The 18,447-nt window shown below is 30.1% G+C and overlaps 1 protein-coding gene across 2 annotated transcripts in view; it reads left to right on the forward strand.

Moving 5' to 3' along the window:
• Positions 1-18,447, forward strand: part of LOC107438596 (neuroligin-4, X-linked) — a 161,311-nt gene that overhangs the window by 65,322 nt on the left and 77,542 nt on the right. For both annotated transcript variants that reach the window (XM_043053825.2, XM_043053821.2), the window contains exon 2: positions 11,868-12,020. In XM_043053825.2, coding sequence (XP_042909759.1) covers positions 11,868-12,020 — 153 coding nt within the window. The remainder of the gene's footprint in view (positions 1-11,867; positions 12,021-18,447) is intronic.

An 18,447-nucleotide genomic window follows, 5' to 3' on the forward strand; every position in this document is an offset into this window, starting at 1 on the left:
CCTGTTTTTCGAGTTGTTCGGTGCTCGTCGGTCCACTGCTTCCAAACTCGCATCACTGTGGAACTGTTCCGCTGCATACGAGCTGCTATTGCGCGATAGGAAAATCCTCCTTCTCGAAGGCCGATTATCCTCCCTCGTTCAAACTCCGTAAGTTGCTTGAATTTCTTATTCTTCCGTCGTGGAGGCATACTCAGGTCTCACTAAACGTTTGCCACTAACAAATAATCATAGACTATTTTCAACGTCCCGCTACAGCACTTTATTTATACGCTTTCAGCATCAATTCAGAGGGCGCTGCGCGCGCCACGCACGCGCGATGGCTCTGAAACTTTATTAATTTGCATAATATTCTATAATTGACATTTGCTGCGAATTTCATTTGATTCTGATGATTCCTTCATGGTGTTGCATTTTCTACAAACAGCAGTTTATATATATATATATATTTCTTATTATTTCAACCTTTTGGATTAATCCTGTTATAATTTTCCTAACGGTTTCATGTCAAGTAATAACTTTTTTCAATAAAAATAACTAATCTCACTTAATTTACTTAATATAATTATTTATAGTTATGCAATTAAAGCAGTTTACATGGTTTTTATCTGTCTCTTAGTGCAAATGAAGAAAGTTATTCTTTCCTAACTTAAAAGAAACCGTAGTGCATTAAAATCCAATATGAAAATGGACACTGCTTATGAAATCCTTCGAAAGAATAACTTGCTACACTATATGTTCCTCAGTAGAACTACAAAAATATACATTATAGCATTCATGCATTTTGATCTTGACCATTCAGTAATATTATTCTATAACTAACAGATCTTCCAATAAGTCTCTGACCTAGTAAAAAAAAAAGAAAAAAACTAACAAATAATTCGATTTCTTTTCGTTAACTTACTCTCTTCGCACCTAAATTTTCAATGTCTCTTTGCACCAAATTTTATGTAGAGTGATTTTTCTTTGGTCTCAAAATAGGTCTCAGTTTTGGCAATTACTGCCCTATTTGAACAAACTCTCTCCTCATGGCACGTATTTTTGATGTTTGAAGAATACCAGTAGTAGCTGGCTTGTAGCCAGCTACTATTGTATACAGTTTAACCGTCGTTTTCATCAACTTGCGACTAAGGGCATTGTCTTATTGAAACAGCATTTTTTTTAAACGTATGATGAATTTTTTATTTCTTCACTCAATCGTTCCAAAAAAATGCAGCGTGAAATATTGCTATTGATGGTTTTATCTTTCACAAGATGAACATAATAGTAAAATACGAATGCATAATCGGGACATAACCATAATCGTCCCTTATCCATAACTGTGACGTAGCCATAACTTTAACTTAGAAATAAAGATTTTGATGTGTTTATTATTAAAATGGCTCATTGAAGACTCCTGTTTAGTAATACAACAAGTTTAATGAATCAAAAATATATACAAAATATACAAATCACGAACATAACATCTCTATACGAGCACAACGTATGCACGCTCATACCAATCTAAAAAGAAGAAGGTGTTCTTGTTCGTTTTTCCCTCTCAGGGGGAAGGGTCTAATCGTCCTCCCTGTCACAAGTTTTATTTTTCCCTTTTTATAGTTCCAAATTTCACTATAGCCATAATCGTGACATGGACATAACCGTGATATAACTTCATTTAGAGTTTTTAAAGTTATTTTTGGGACATTTTCACCTGCTTCTGTCTGCTTAATGACAATATCTCTTATTCTGTCTTGTAGCAGTGGATCCATATTCTATCCTATGTCAGACGTTCTTTTTATATCTCTCGAATCTTGAGTTTCAAAAATTGCTGTGAATCATCCGTGCGTTGTTCATATTGGTCTGCTGATGGTAAACGGTAATCCTTTCGACTGCAAGTTTTCATGTAAATTTGTAAAATTATGTTCTTTCCAGCTTATTTTATATTATGGTCGGCTTTTTACAGTTTATTTCATAAAAAAAAATCTCCTCTCGCCATGAACAACTGCCGAGTTTGAACAACTGCCGGATTGAATTTTCCCATTGAACAACTTCTAAAACATTATAATTCTACATTATTGTCATTCAAGGAGCTACTTTTGCAGCTTAAAGAATTAATAATTACCACGTTTGATTATTTTATATATGCATAAAATGTGTTTTTAAGTTTAAGATGTCTGATTAAGTTTAAGTTGGTTGGAGTATCGAATATATAATAATATGTCTCCATATTTAGTTTTCGGCTAATTTGCACTATATTATAGTTTTTTTAATTCCAAAATTTATAATAATGAATTACTGCATAGCTTTGCAGTGCGGTAAATTTTAGCATTAACCATAATACGTTGAACTTTCTAAATCAATAAAGCAAAATTTGCCTTTGTGTAAAAATTTCGTTGTGGAACTAACTTGCACGTTTGTTACAAATATATGAAAACACTGGTCAAAAGTACCTCTTAATTCGTCTACTACTCTCTATATATATAACATAACAACATTCTTGTTAGTTCCAGTTCAAAACAGTATAAATAACTACCTTTGGGATTTGCAACGAGTCTGTTTAATCAGCAGGTTGGTCTCTTTAGACAAACCATGAACTTTTTTCATGTAGTGGGAGACATAATTATTTAAGTCAAATTTCATTCTTGAAATCGGACCTGGTAACTAATTTTGTCAAATTCTGAAGCATTTTTACGCAAGTAAACTAAGCTTTCATTTAACATTTATCGAGCTTTATAATGGCAAGCTAGATAATGCCAGAAATCTTATGGTTTCATGTTTAATAAACAATGTCAAATTAACTCATCACTTTACTAATTTTGATGTACTTAATAAATTTGATACCACTTTACTAGTTTTGATATCTTTTACACCCATGTAGAGCTTAGACAAATATAAAAATATGTTTTATTGCCGTTACTATTTTGAAGTATGACAGTTTTGATTAATAAAAACAACATCGTATTATAAATATATAAATAATAATGAACAGTATAGAAAACAGAAATAAATAGATTTATTTGGGAGTAAGATGGCAATTTAAAGAATAAATTCTTGAAAAGTTGCATTTTTACAAATTAAATAATCTATTACTTTCTTTAATTTATTCCCAAATTTATTTGCTTTACGTTAAGGAATGTCACCGATGCAGTTTATTCAGCATTAAAAAACTGAACTGATTCACTGGAGGATGAAATAAACTATAGTATGAAAATTAATTCTCGAAAACAACTTTACATATACGCAGCAACTGTTTATTTTTTTTAACATGATTTCTTTATCAGGCCTAATTTATTCTTTTAGGAATATTTTCCAATATTTAAATTTAGATGTAAATTTCCCCGGCAAATTAAATTGGACACACACGGTTATGCAGAAGAAAAAGAAGTAAGCTTTTGCAAACGTACGTTGTTTGTTTATTTGAAAGATAAATAATGCATTTTTAAAGCTTATGTTTGGCAAGACGAGATTAAATTCTCCAGCATATCATTTGAAATAAACATCAATACCAATTTAATTTTCAAACGAAAAATTATTTTGCATTCTTATTAGTTTGATTTTAGGTAATTAATACTCAAGCATTTTTAGCGAATCTCCGTCTTTTTCAATTTAAAAAATTACCTATTTGTTTTTGGATATATTTTTAATTTAAATATTTAGTCTAAACATGTCGGAAAAAGAATATCCTTGAAAACAAAAGGTAATAGGAAACGTAATTTTAAATGAAGAGAACTAACACGTTTTATTTAAATTGCACATTAAGAATACAATTGTTATGCAGAAAGGTTCAAAGATTCAAAATTGCAATTGCTAGCAATCATTTTATGTAATAGTTTTGTAAAGACATGTAAATTATAAAAAGTGTGAATTTGTCATTACGTAGCAAAAGTCTGTGTTGGTTATGCTCAAAAATTAGCTGTGCGTTTTCATAGCCAATGTTGTAAGAAATGCGTCTTTCTCACCTGATAATAGAGTTTAACAATAAATTTTTATCTTTTAACTTAATTGAAGGTTGAATAATATTTAATACGAAAGTTTAAAAATTGGATGGTTTAATTATATTTTTATTATATATCAAGGGCCGGGAGAGCCTGGTTGGTAGGGAACGGGACTCCGCGTACAGTAAATGGTGATTGGTGCACGCTAAATCTGTCGTGTCACAAAATTCCTATTTCCCCAAAATAAATTATATCTCTAGGGGTACTGAATTGATCATTGATCATCCTCTAGTTCAGATCAAAATTACGATCTGTAGATAAATGAATGGATGTATGAATGGGTCAGCCCTATGAACAGGTGTGGCAAAAGTCGAATTCATGGTCAAAGATGAAAAAACAGGAAAACACGAACAATCACGCTTTCATGGTTTACGACCGCAACAACAATATATTTCTGAAAAGAAATATATTGAAAAATCTAGTCCAGTTCTGTTGTTTCAGAACTACATTATCCACTGCCTTTGCGAGCAGTTAGGAGGTTTAATATCTAATTATCATTTTAAGATATATTAAGGAATTAAATATCATTTTATAAGCGAATTGCAAGATTAAAAGTTCTCACAACATATTTTAATTATTTTCCTGAAACAATATGCACATAAATTAGTTTTAATTCATTGTTTAGAAATAGAGTTAATATTGAAATATGCATGCCCTTAGCATCTTGTCCACTCCAAAATAAGGTTTAAATCTAATTATTAATACATATTACTTAGATATTTTACCAATGCTCAATTAACTAGTTATAATTCCAATATCTTTTCTAAGGAGGTTTGTTTAAGAATGAAGTAATTAGCGATTCTCAAAATTGAAAGATCTTCCTAAATATTTCAAGCAATTGTTAAAAATGAATAATAAATAGATACAAATTCAATTCAGATGCAAATTCAAATTTTGTGCTTTTTTAATTCTTTAAATTACATACATATGGTCATAGACATTATGTATGATATACACTCTTTAATAGCTATAGTGTTTTTTCATGTGAGGGGTAAATAATATTTCATGAGCAAATTAGAAGATTAATTAAAATTTAGAAGACCTCATAGTACATTTTAGCTCTTTCAGATATAAAATGCAGCGCAACGGTTACAAGCTAGGACCGAACTAAGGCAGAATTAAGAATTGTACAGTTACCAATAACCGGAAATGCCATCCCTATGATACCCGATAGGGATACCTCGCTGTTGTGAAATGACTGTTTGAGCTCATTCTTAGGGATTTATTCATCAGAAACATTATCATTTATTTATGTTAGTTTCAAGTTTTATTGTTAATCATTTTTCTTCGTTTCCTAGTACTATAAAAATGACTCTTCAACCATAGTTTAATGATTTATGGTACAAAAAAACGAGACATTTACATGCAGTGGATATCTTCTCACGTAAATGTGTCAGGTAATGAAATTGTTGGCTGAAAGGGGCATTGCATGTTGGCTGCTTGCATGTTGGCTGAAAGGGGCTCCATAGAGACTTTGACTAGTCGCAACTCGCTCACTTTCCCAGAAATTTTTTCTGTGTGGAACAGAAACTGCAAACAAATATGGCTAACTCCTCCTGCTCACCACTGGTATTGTAGAAAGCGCCCCGGTTGCATTCTTGAGCTCGAGGGGGATCGGCCAGATATAACAGCAGTTTCAAGACTAAATAGTGGGCATCTTAAAGGAATGATTTTTAGCTCCGGCTGCAAAATTTTTCCAACCTGCAATAAGTGTCATTCAGAGACAGTCGCTCCGGAGCATATCCTGGACTGCCTGGGTCTGGGTTTGGAAGATCTAAAAACATCTCCACTTCTTGTTATTGACTTTGCTAGAATACAAGGACTCATGGACCACTTCTAACTGTTGCTAGGTCATTAAGGATTAGTAATAACGACAACATGATTTATGGTTAATGAGCTTTGTTATCGTTAAAAAACTATAATGCAATTATTTTATTTTATTTTATTTTATGATCGCCGTTGAACAGTCGTCCCAATCTTTGGGTTTACGATTACTAATGTTCAACGCCGTAGCCTTGTAATTTTGAACCAATCCTGAAGACAAGGAAACTCCTGGATCGGTACCCCCAGAGGTATTGATTTGTTATGGGAACATGGAGGACTCTGAGACTCGACATATTTAACGTGCATCAGTCACCATTTACTACGCGGGGAGTCTTCGACCAGCGGGGACCGAACCCACGAACTCTTGGACATGGGCCCGGCACCCCACTGACCAGGCAATCCCGGCCTAGTAGCGACAATTTAATTTTACATAGATTAACTAGCAGCGTTACGTTACAGACTCAAAGGATGGACATCGACAATAACAGTAATGAAATTAATGTTGATAAATTAAATTGCGATCTAAAATGCTCACAAACGGCCAGTTCAAAATAGGTAGTTACCTTAAATTATAAAGTAATGAAAGATATTTTTAATAAAAAAGACACATATTTAGGTTTCGTTACTTTTTTGCTAGGCAACAGCATTATAAATAAAATCTGAATATCGACTGCTTTTTTTTAATATTAAATATATACCTTACGCGCAATAATTTTATTCAATGCCTAATTTTTATTCTAAGAGGGATCTGGCAGGCATTTAACTCATGCATAACTTGGGATCCTTATGATTTGATCTCTATGATCGATTTACATCAAATTATTGAAGAAAAGAATCCAAAGAGCAGTATTTTGACGAGGAATCATTAGAAAGGAAAGAACCGGAAGAAGGGGTACGACTATAAAATATGAAGGAAGATCTTTCTTTTTCTTCCTATTCTCCATCAACGAGGCGTTTAACTGTAAGGTCAGGTATTAAAGCGAAGAAATTTGATGGCGTCTGATGATGGTGATCATCATCATCAACATCATCCCAAAGATGTGTGACACCCTTCCATGCGTGGCGTCACTTTTGAGTCGAAGCCAGAAGAAGACGGTTGTTTCTTCTTTATTTATTTCTACTTCTTTCTCCTTTCTTTTATACATACAGATAAGTACTTTTCCTTTGCATTGTTCTGCGCGTAGACATCCTCCATTTTTTCGATCCTACTCCTTTTCCCTCAAAAAAAACGAAGGATAGAACTGTTAGGATTCCAACCTTTGTTGGAAAGCTGCGGAAATGGGGCATATTTGAGAAGAAAACGGGAAAAAAAAGAAAACGAACGAAGTGAAAAAAAGGGTTCGAAATGGATTTTAAATCGAAACAAAAGCTTCATTTTTGTTTTGTTTTTACAATTGTTTCATTCAGTTTTTCGTCACGTTTTAAGCTCCAAAATGCTTTCCATATCTATCTGATTCGGGCGAGATTTATATAGAATAGTAAGAGTTTCAATGCATTATTATATAAAAATAGACAGTTAAAATTAATTTTTGTTTGAAAAAAGATTGAATAGATAGGTAAAAATATTTGTTTACTTTTCAAAATATAGAAACAATATTACTCGAATTCTAAATTTGAGAGCAAGTTCTGCTTTCGTTTCTTTCTTAAATTTTAAATCAAAAAAGCAGTAATGCCTGATTGTAAAACACAGAACTTATATCAAATCTAAACACAAACCAGCATTTGTGTTTGTTTTTATTATTGTTTCTTTCAATTTATCGTGTTTCAAATTTATAAAGAAAAATTGAAAAGCTATTCAATCCTTTGGGAAATATATTTCTGAAAAAGAAAACTGCGAAAATAAGTTTTAAACTTGGAAAGATCAATCTACACGATTTTTTTTAATTTCAGAACAAATCAAAAATGTAAGTTAGGATAGTTTAAAAAATAATATCAATTTATCTTTAATTTTATGATATCACCAGAGTACGCTAAATCCATTGTTGACTAAAATTATTCTTTGTTGTAGGCTTTTTAAAGGATCCATGTGTCACTTCTTGAATATATTTTATTTTTCAACGCTAAGTCATGTTTAGTCTATTTATAAAATATTTTCCATAAGAGGAAGTTGAGTCGTGGTGGCTCATGGGATAGAGGGCTCTTCACCCAATTACGTGACCTGGGTTCGAGTCCCAGCGATGGTGGGTGACATGAATTCCGAATCCGGCTCCCACCAACCACAATGCTGAAGTAAAATATCCTCAGCAGTAGGCGGATTATGTATTAGAGTTTCCTTTCCGTCGGGCTAACCATGGAGAGTCTTGTGGTTTTTCTCTCCATGTAACCCAAAATACAGGCTAGTTTCTTCTAAAAGTCCACCACGAAGGTGTATTTCTCCCAATAATTGATCCAGGAGTTCCTTTGTCTTCTAGATTGGGCTCAAAACTACAAGGGTGCAGAGTAAACTGGAACGACTACATTGGTAGTCGTAAACTCAAGATTGTGTCAACTGTTTAACAACCGTTATAAAATAAATTAAGAAACGAAGCCACGGTGGCTTAGGAGATAGAGTGTTCATCTCCCAATGAATTGACTCAGGTTCGATACCCAGCGGTGGCAGGTTAATACAAATTCACCTCCGTGCAATGTCTTTGGACCTTTCAAAGAAAAAAAAAGTTCATTCACAGCCTCATAGCATGCAGATCTATTTTTTTTCTTTTGTAATACTTTATTTTAAAGTGAAATGAATGCATCCTTAAGAATATTGTAATATTCAAAAATTTTGATATATTTTCGGTAGTTGGTTTCTATTGGTTCAATCTTTTTTTAAATTCTTGATAATTTTTGGTATAATGTTTAGCTTATATTTTTCCACTGAAGTATTTTCATTTTTAAATTTTCATGATCTACTAACGTATCCATTAATATAATTAACTTCATATTAATTTTTATTATTAATTTATTGAAATATAATACATGCACACTTAATATTTTAAAATTTTGAATACTTTTCTACATGCTCTTATGTCTAATAAAGTTTTTAATCATTGCCAGAGCTTTTAAGACACAAGTATGTTGATAAGCAAGATTATAAATATTGAGTTGTAACTATTTTTAATTTTTATGCGTCGAATTTATTATTTCAATTAGTAACACTCAACTTCATTGATTTTTCGCTTAAATTGTTGAAATGCTAACTATTTTTTATATTTTTTTAAATAATTAATTTTTAAATGTCAGTAAAATTCAAAGCGATTGGAATGTGTTAACAGTTAGAGAAGAAAATTGAAAGTACGTCCCGAAGAAATATTTTTAATACAGAATTATTTGTCACAGATTCTTTCATTAATCAATTCTAGGAAAATTCTTGGGAAGCAAGAATAAAAAAAAAATTAAATAAATGCAATTACTCCTACTTATCTTTCGAATTTAATTCGCGGGTATTTACACTTTTTTTTAAACCCAATATATAATTTAATTTCAACTTAAAACAGACACTATTTTTCTTAAGATGTTATACCGCCAACTAGTTTCAAAATAAACTAACAAAACAATCTTTTCATTTGGATTCATTCTCCACAAGCTGAGAGTCGAGAGTTAATTTGCATTCGAAATCCTTTTGACTTCAGGTATTAAATTTTTTCCCGAGGGATACTTTGATAAAAGAGATTAAATTCTGGTTTGCACAGTTAATTAAATTATACATCTTTGTTATTGTGGAAGACAGAAATACTTTAAGAGAATCTAAGTTGTATTTATGAGAGTCACATCATTCCTCTGTTTATTCTATTCCGTGGAGTTAAGAGCTTATATGTGAATTTAATTTATTGATTACACTTTTTTGGGAGGAGTGTTTTTATTTAATTGAGCAAAAGTGAGCCTTATTTAGTGAAAATTGGCTTTTTCAACAAAAATCCAAAATGAATTAATGTATTTTGAAATAAAACTATGTAAAACATTGTTTATTTTTTAAAATTATAAATGACATTGTTATTGTTATTTTAATGTTATTATATTCGTGTTTAGGGAACCGAGGAACATATTTATAGAATTATAAAAGCTTTTTTACAATATTTATTTATTTAATTAAACTTACATCCCTTAATTCCTTTACTAAAAAATATAATAAACTAAGTAACTGGTAAATAACAGTAATTCTTTTGTTAAATAAACCAGGAATTAAAGGGTTAAATAGAGCGAAGATGTTTCAAAATTAATGAATTTTTATGTATTTAACTGTAATCTGGTACGCATTCTTTTTTTTTCTAAAACTATAAACTATTCATATTTTTACCTTCTTTTAACGTCAAAAAAACTACATATAGCTTTGTTTCAAAATAAATAAAACAATTTGTTTTTTATTCTACACACATAAATTTAGATTCTGCACATGCATAAATACATAGTTCGAAACATAGTATTTTTCGAAAAGTTAACCGTTCTTTTGTTTTTCTTATTGTTGATGCTTTGAATTATGATTTATTTTATGCATGATGAATTTGTTTTGTTACATATTTCCTTATGCGACAAACAATAAGCTGAATTCAACTTCGTTAAGAAAGAAGTTCTTTGGTTGCAATTGTTTTGCCAACTATTTACATAATTTTCTAAACTAGCATTCTAAATAAATAGCGTATGAGAAATTTTTTTCGCAAAATTATTTGCGATATCTCTATTGGAAGCTAAACATTACAACCCTATTTTTTTTTCAAATGATTGTGATAAATATTCTCGCCACTGCAAGGATACAAGTGGTAATTTGCTTATGACTAAGTCATAAAAGATGCACTTGTACTAGTTCAGGAGAACATACAATAAAATACTCGTCGAAAGTAGAAAAAAAAGTAAGCAAATGAAGGAGGTAAAAGAGTTTTCATTCTTTTCTGTTTCAAACGTCCAACTCTTATTGTATGATATTGTATTTAAGTTTGCTTTCTTCCTAATGTAAACAAAAGTACTTTTAGTTTTGAAAGGTAAGAGACAACGAATTTGATCTGCCCTCTTTAATTGCAGCTGGTAGAGAGGACCAAAACAGGCTACCAGTGTGGCTAAACACTACAACCACATTTTTTTATCAGCTTTTTGAAAAATATTCTTGCCACTATCAAGAAATTGGTGTTAATATGCTTATAACTGGGAATAATAGGTTATCTAGAACAGGGATTTTCAACTTACATGCGGCCGGGGGCCGCAATTAAAAACACCAGTCAAATGACGGGCCGCAACTTAAAATTTTATGTAGGACTCTTTTATGTTTGAAGGAACATTAAATATTACGATCAGATTTTTATTAAAATTTTTCAAATATCACACAAAATAACAAGCATTACAAATAATGCTTGCTACGCATTTTGAATCTTCTCTTAATCAGAAACTTAGTGTAAATTTTTTTTTCTTTTAAATTTAATTCTGCGATAAATTAACATTATAGCAATAACCAAAAATTCTCGAGCATCTGAAATTAATTTTTTTTTCTTTTCCACTCATACGATATTCAATTCAAGGAATTTAAGTAAAACATGATATTCATTCCCTCTTTTATGCGTTTTAAAGTTTACAAATGTTAATAATTTCGTCCAAAATGAGTAGTTTCAAAAAGTTAAGGGGGAGAATTTCTTCGAGAAAATTTCTGATACACACATGCTGAATTATAGTTACTGAATACAAAAAAAAAAAAAAAAAAAAAAAAAAAAAAAAAAAAAAAAAAAAAAAAAACGAAATAAAAAAGAACAACATGCACGATTATTTTGAGAAATAAATTTTTCTGCATCGTTGGTTTGTTAAATTTCACAGAAACGAAGAAATTAGGTTTTCATAAGTGAAAGAAAAGTATCCGCGAGCCACCAGTTGGTAACCACTGATCTAGAACAAGCTAAGGAAAATTTAAAAAAAAAATCATTAATATTGAACGATGAAAAAAAAAAGGAAGGGGTTAAAAGACTTTTTATTTTTCCGTATTTAATGACTGATAAAGCGCAACTTTTTAGAGTGATATTGTATTTTGTTTGCTTTCTTCTTAATGCAAACAAAAGTTCTTCTAGTTTTATAATGTAAGAGACACCAAATTTGATCTGCCTTTCTCTATTGCAGCTGGTAGAGAGGACCAAAACAAGCTGCCAGTGATGGTCTTTATTCATGGAGAATCTTACGACTGGAATTCAGGGAACGCTTACGATGGAAGCGTTCTGGCAAGCTTTGGAAACCTTATCGTTGTCACCATTAACTTCAGGTTGGGTCTTCTTGGTAAGTGTTATCTGTCTTCTTCAGAATGATGAATGTTTTCAGATGCCTAAGATTTTGTAAAGGGCAGTAAATACGCCAATGCAACATTCTTTGCAGAAGTTGTATTTTTGAGGAAAAGCAAGCAAGGAAATGTTTAAGATGATTTGGATTTTTTAAGAAAGTCCATGATTTCTGATTACGGAGATTCTTTAAGTTTTGAGATTTTCGAATTTTTAAATGCGGGTTTAAATTTTTTAACTATCATATAGCATCTTCTAGTATAAATTTCTTTGTAAATGCATAAATATATAATGTTGTATTTATACATTTACATAGAAAAATAGTCTATCTCAATGTTATTTATTTTATAGACAGCGTTTGAACTTTATTTGATTTAATGATTTTTCATGATTTGGTAAAAAAGATTTTGGCATCTTGGATCGATTTCAAAGAATTGATTCTAGACAATTTTTTCCATCCATATCCTCACTTTTCATGTACATTTTCATTATCACACTGAGACGATAATTAAAAACTTTTTATTTTCATAAATTTCAGTCATCATAAGTCATGTTCAGTCGTCATGTTTTATGAATTTCAGTCATCATTTCTTTTATTTTTACATAGTCGATATTTCGCAAAAAATATTTTAAAGTTTTCATAAAGTTTTCTTAAAGTAATTCATTTATAAACTCTCAATTGAAATGTGCCCCATTACAACATGTACAAAATATATATTTATAAAAAATTAAAATAGATTAATTATTTACTGTGACAGGATTAAAATCAGATTGAGCTCTTTGAATGATCATGGAAGGGGATGAAACAGTTTTTTCTTGTTATGGAATCTTTAAAAAGTGTCAAAATGCATTAAAAAAATTTTGGTAAATGCATTTAAAAAAATTTCGTAAAATATTGGTACTGAGGCCTTTTTGCTCTCTAATTTTTATTTTTATCAAATTTAAATTAAAGAGCTAAAATCAAGCAATTATTCAGTTTAATTTTATCAAATAATTTAAACCTAATATTTCTAACTATACATTTGAATAGTAGAAAGGCTTTTCGAATTCCTAATAAACAATAAGTTGAATTATTGACTCCATCATTCATTTTGTTTAAATTCAATTTTATATAAGTACATTTTCGAAATCGAATATTGTTCTTAAAAAAATTTGATATCTTAGAAAAAGAAAGAAGTTAGTTTGATACTTGAAAGGATTGTAAAAATGCCGCCAAAAAATATACCCAATGTTCTTTAACGTCATCCAAGAAAACTTTAAAAACAGTTCACGTCTTATAAGACAAGTATCGTTCTGCAACCTGATTCCTCTAGATCTCTCGATATTTTTTAATTTTTTTTAAAGCATGATTTTCTAACATACCAAATATTTCCGTTTAATATTCTTCAATATATCTTTAAAAAACACATATATAAAGTGAACGAAAGTTTTCGGGAGCTTTTGGCCTTATATGAATACTTTACTTTTTTCATCACTCCGTTTATATTGCTTATACCTTATCGATAAGTAACGACAGTCGACCCAGAAGTTAAGTAGTTTTGTTGCTAGTTGAGAGTAAGATGATAGTTTCCTAAATGAACAATGTATACTGAGTGAAAATAGACTGTGCATTTATAATTCTTTTTGATTTTCTTTATTTTCTTTGTATCTTAATTCGCTGATCATTTTTGAGAAACCCGTAGGTGTGCTTTGCTTACTCAGTATATTCTCAGTTAAAATGTGGTGAATGCATAACATTTGGATCCCGCAGTGGACTGATCATTAAGACACGGTTCCCAGCAGATCACCGAAGTCGAGCATCACTGGCTGCGGTCAGTATGCGGGTGGGTGACCACTTGGATCTGTCTGCGTAGGGACCGAGGGTGTGCGGTATTGGTCCTCGTTAAACTGTGTTACCGTAAAGTGCTCGACTTCGCGCGCAGGTCGTCGGGCTACCAAAGGGGGGGGCATCCCCTCTGCAGAGGATCAAAATTGTGATGGCATGTCTTCGGATCATCCTCAGGGATGTTTCCCAGACCGTCGCCAATAGCCCATTGTGCAGCTCTAGTGCGACGTAATTTTACAGCAACAACAACAGCATAACATTTGGTTATTATCAGGAATAATGTTGGCCACAAAAAATTTCTTTTTATAAGAGAAAATTCATGTGATATGAGAGAACAAACATTATGTGATGTGATAGCGCAAACAACAAGTGATGTAAAGGGAAAAAAAAAAACATGCGATGTGTAAGAACAAACCTCATGTAATGTGTAAGATCAAACCACGCGTGATTTGTAAGATCAAACCGCATATGATGTGTAGGAACAACACGTAATGTGTAAGAAAAGCCACATGTGATGTGTAATACTAAACCACGTGTGGTTTGTAATGTCAAACCACGTCTGATGTGTAGGAACAAACTCATGTTGCTGAAATAAACCCATATAATGAGTAAGAACAAATTCCATGTGATGTGTAAGAGCAACCCCATTTCATGAGTAAGAACACACACCACGTTACGTGTAATAACAAACTGCATGAGCTAAATTATATTTTGAAATGCCAATAAATATATTTTAACACAATGTATGACTCATAAAAAGAGAATGCTGAAACTCTATACTTAATTTTAGACTTGTCAGGTTATTTTTCATGTTGAGTTGTTAGTAATTATAAACTTTGGGAACATGAAATTTAATTACCTATTTAAAGAAATTACTATGTTTTTATACTTAAAAAATAAACAGCAATTTTATTTTGAACTTTTATTTTAAAACTCAACTAGTTATTAAATTTATAAGCTTGCGCTTATCATTTAAATATAACCTTTTACGTGTACTGTTGGCATGCAAAAATAAATACTTAACCTATAAAGTTTTATGAAGTTTTTTCTCATGAAAGTTCTAACAAAATTTTGATAAAAAAATATTTTCTTTAAGAAATATAGAATCTGCATAAAATACGATTCTTTCATATTTCATCTCTTCAATTGAATATTTTATGCTCGAAAGATATTTTAAATGATTTCTTTAGAATACTATATCAAAGAATTTTATTGAACTATCTGTATATATTCACTTTTGACAAATATTTAAGTATGGTTTTATAATATGAGCAGTTATTTCAGTACATAAAAAAACTGCTGCGTAATACATTGAAAGAAATTTTTCTTATTATATAATAGCTGAATAACTGTTCTTTGTACTGAGTGAATTTTTTTTTATTATATATTAGCGGAATAATAGTTTTTCATACGGGGTGAAAAAAAATTTATATTACAATATAATATAAACTTTTTTATATATTATATTAACTGAATAACTGTTCCTTGTACCGGGTGAAAAAAATTTTTCTTAGTATATATTAGTTAAATAACCGTTCTTCGGAAAGGGTGAAGAAATTCGAATCAATTAATCAATACTGAAAACTCTACAAAATCGTCCACAAAACATTTAGACAAGAACCGAAATAAATAATAAAGCTAAAATAATTCTAATGTCATTCATTTATTTATTATCATTAAATTGCTTTTCTGAGTTTCTTTATGTTATTATATTAAGCGAAACATCTATTTAATTAATCATTTTATCAAAATAAAGATTAACTGATATGACAGAAAGATTTTCAGTATCATCAACATGATGATGTTTCTAGAGGCAACTTATAATCATAAAAATTTATCACATTCAAGAATCGATTATAAAAATGTACAGTATTGGTGCAGCTGTAATTGTCACCAAATTAACTCATAAAATATTTTGTACCTATGTAAGAGTATATTTGGTGCCTATTAAACTACACCAATTAGGGCATATTACCAAAGTATTATTGAGCAAAAATTCGTACGGTGGCGTATGTAAATTTTCTCCATTAATTTTGCCTTTTAATTTTCAGCTTATTTATTTATTTCAATTCGAATCTTTTACTAGAATTATTTTTGTATCATTAGGGACAATAGTTTGCAATTTTCTCTTAAACGAATTAGTAATATTTCTTCCTTAATTTTACCTTTTATGACATAGTTTAGTATTTTACTTCAGTAATAATAAAAATGCATCATTATAGAATCAATAATAAAAATGCATCATTGACTTCAATGATAATATTGGCGTTTTTGTTTATCCTCAACTAATTATTAACATTTCTCCAATTTATCAAAATTAATTATCTCTGGCATTTTTAGTAATATTCGTGTTTTTTATGCTTATTCTAAGCGATTTAGTTCATTTTCTGCTTATATTTTAAATTTTAGTGAAAACTTATGCTTTTAAAAAGTTTAAAATCAACGGTAATTGAATTTAATAAAATAATAACTATTAAAAAAAATGAACACGTAGTTTTAAATTACCTTAGGATCAATAATTTGGTGATGTAACTTGCTATGCTACAACGATCACGTTGATCACTCAGAAACTTGGCATAACAAATACACTATTCTTAATTATAACAGAACGCTCAATAAACAACTTTTTTAATTAAATATATTAACTAGCAATCATTACTGTGTTATCTCTAAACTGAGCCGTCTATAGCTTATTTTCAAACCAGGATATTCGCTATATCAATGTGAAAATACCATCTTAATGTCTCTGAATTTAAAACATATTTTAAAAATCAAAAATAGTGCTTCATAATTTGTTTACAATTTTACTCATATAGATTTAGCTTACAGTACACTAAGAACACGGAATACCGACGCATAGATAAATACAGACAAAGATAGATACAAGCAAAGATCGATGCAAACACAGATAGGTACAAACAGACACTATTTCTTCATTTTATTGATTATTTGTTGCTCTTCTCAGTGACTTTACGTTATTAGATTAAGCAAGACACTATCTTCGTGTACTAATATCTTCGAGAGACCATAAAAAGTCTTTCATAAAATTGTACAGTATTTCAAACAGCTGTGATTGGCAATAAATTTAATCAAAAAATATTTTATACCTATATATGGATATATTTTGTACCTTTTAGAAACTGCACCATCATACCAGAAGTACCAATTACCAAAATTAAGCATCAATAAAAGTAAGGCGACTTTTCATGCTCTTTTAGGCGAATTAGTATAATTTCTTCTTTACTTTTTCTATTTAGTACATAGCTGTTTTTTTTCTCTTCAGCTTATAACTATTACCAGATTTAATTAACATTGACGTTAATAATAAAGTTGGCTTTTTATTATGTTTCTAATCAATGAATTAGTAACCATTCTCCCTTAATTTTGCTGTTCAGTTCAAAATCTTTTTTTTTTAAATTTTAATTACCGCTGATTTTAAATTTAGTTTTATAGTATCTCATTTTAAAGTGTAACTATAAACAAAATAAACACGTGGTTTCAGATAAACTTAATAATATTATTTTGGTCACTTAGTCCGTTAATGCTATCAAGATCATATTGATAATTCAAATAACCTGGTTTAACGAGTACAAAAAACTTAAGTAATACAGAACGCGCAGTAAACAAACTTTTTTGATTAGAGTTATAAGCTGGCAAATATCATTGATGTTATATTTAAAATATGTAATATAAACTGATTGGTTAATAGTTTACTTTAAAACAATGACTTCAGATTAGCCAATAGGAAAATTCCATTTCTTGAATATCTTATATATACAGAGATACAGAGAGAGAGAGAGAGAGAGATTAACGACACTCTAAAATATTAAGGTATTGATGTGCTCCATCAAATAAGTTGATTGTATAAGACGCGAGTGATTACGATAAAAAGTACCGGTAATCAGGGCGCTAATGTGTAGGTACTCTTTGACAGGAAAATTCTTTTTTAGCTCAAAGCTTAATTTTTTCAGAAATATTTACTGTAAAATCACGGAATCACTGTAATTACTACTAAAAAAATTACGGTATAAAATTTTACGGTGAAAATGGATTTTATGGTAAAAAGGATTTTGTTGTAAAATGGATTTTATGAATGTTGCATTCACAATATCAGTACTTTTACTGTAATATAACCTGGAATTTTTTACAGTGAACTATTTGCCGAAATTGGTTTGAATTCTATATGTTTTCAAAATGACGATGAATATTGAATTCCTTAAAATTCTTTTTTAATAATCCATTATTAGTAAAATTCCCTAATTCAAAATTCAGCATTGTAGTTGATCTATTGATCTAGATATTTGGAAAGATTTCTTAATTCTAAATAATATTATAAAAATAGTGATTAATGTTTCAAGCACCCGTTATTTACTATAAGTTTGCATTTAAAAAAATAGCTTATTTTATATTCTTTTTTTTTGTAAATATTTTCTGCCTATTTCTTTTTGCAATACGGTTTGTTCATAAATGTTTTCTTCATTCTCTTCTCCTACTGAAAATAGTGCTGTTGTATATTACTGAAATGATCACATCAGCTTTATGAGCCTGTTCGTTTGTGCTTATTACGTCATTTTTCAATTTGCTTCTCTATTCATTTTGAACG

The sequence above is a fragment of the Parasteatoda tepidariorum genome, chromosome 2, assembly GCF_043381705.1.
Source record: "Parasteatoda tepidariorum isolate YZ-2023 chromosome 2, CAS_Ptep_4.0, whole genome shotgun sequence".
Taxonomy (NCBI): domain Eukaryota; kingdom Metazoa; phylum Arthropoda; class Arachnida; order Araneae; family Theridiidae; genus Parasteatoda; species Parasteatoda tepidariorum.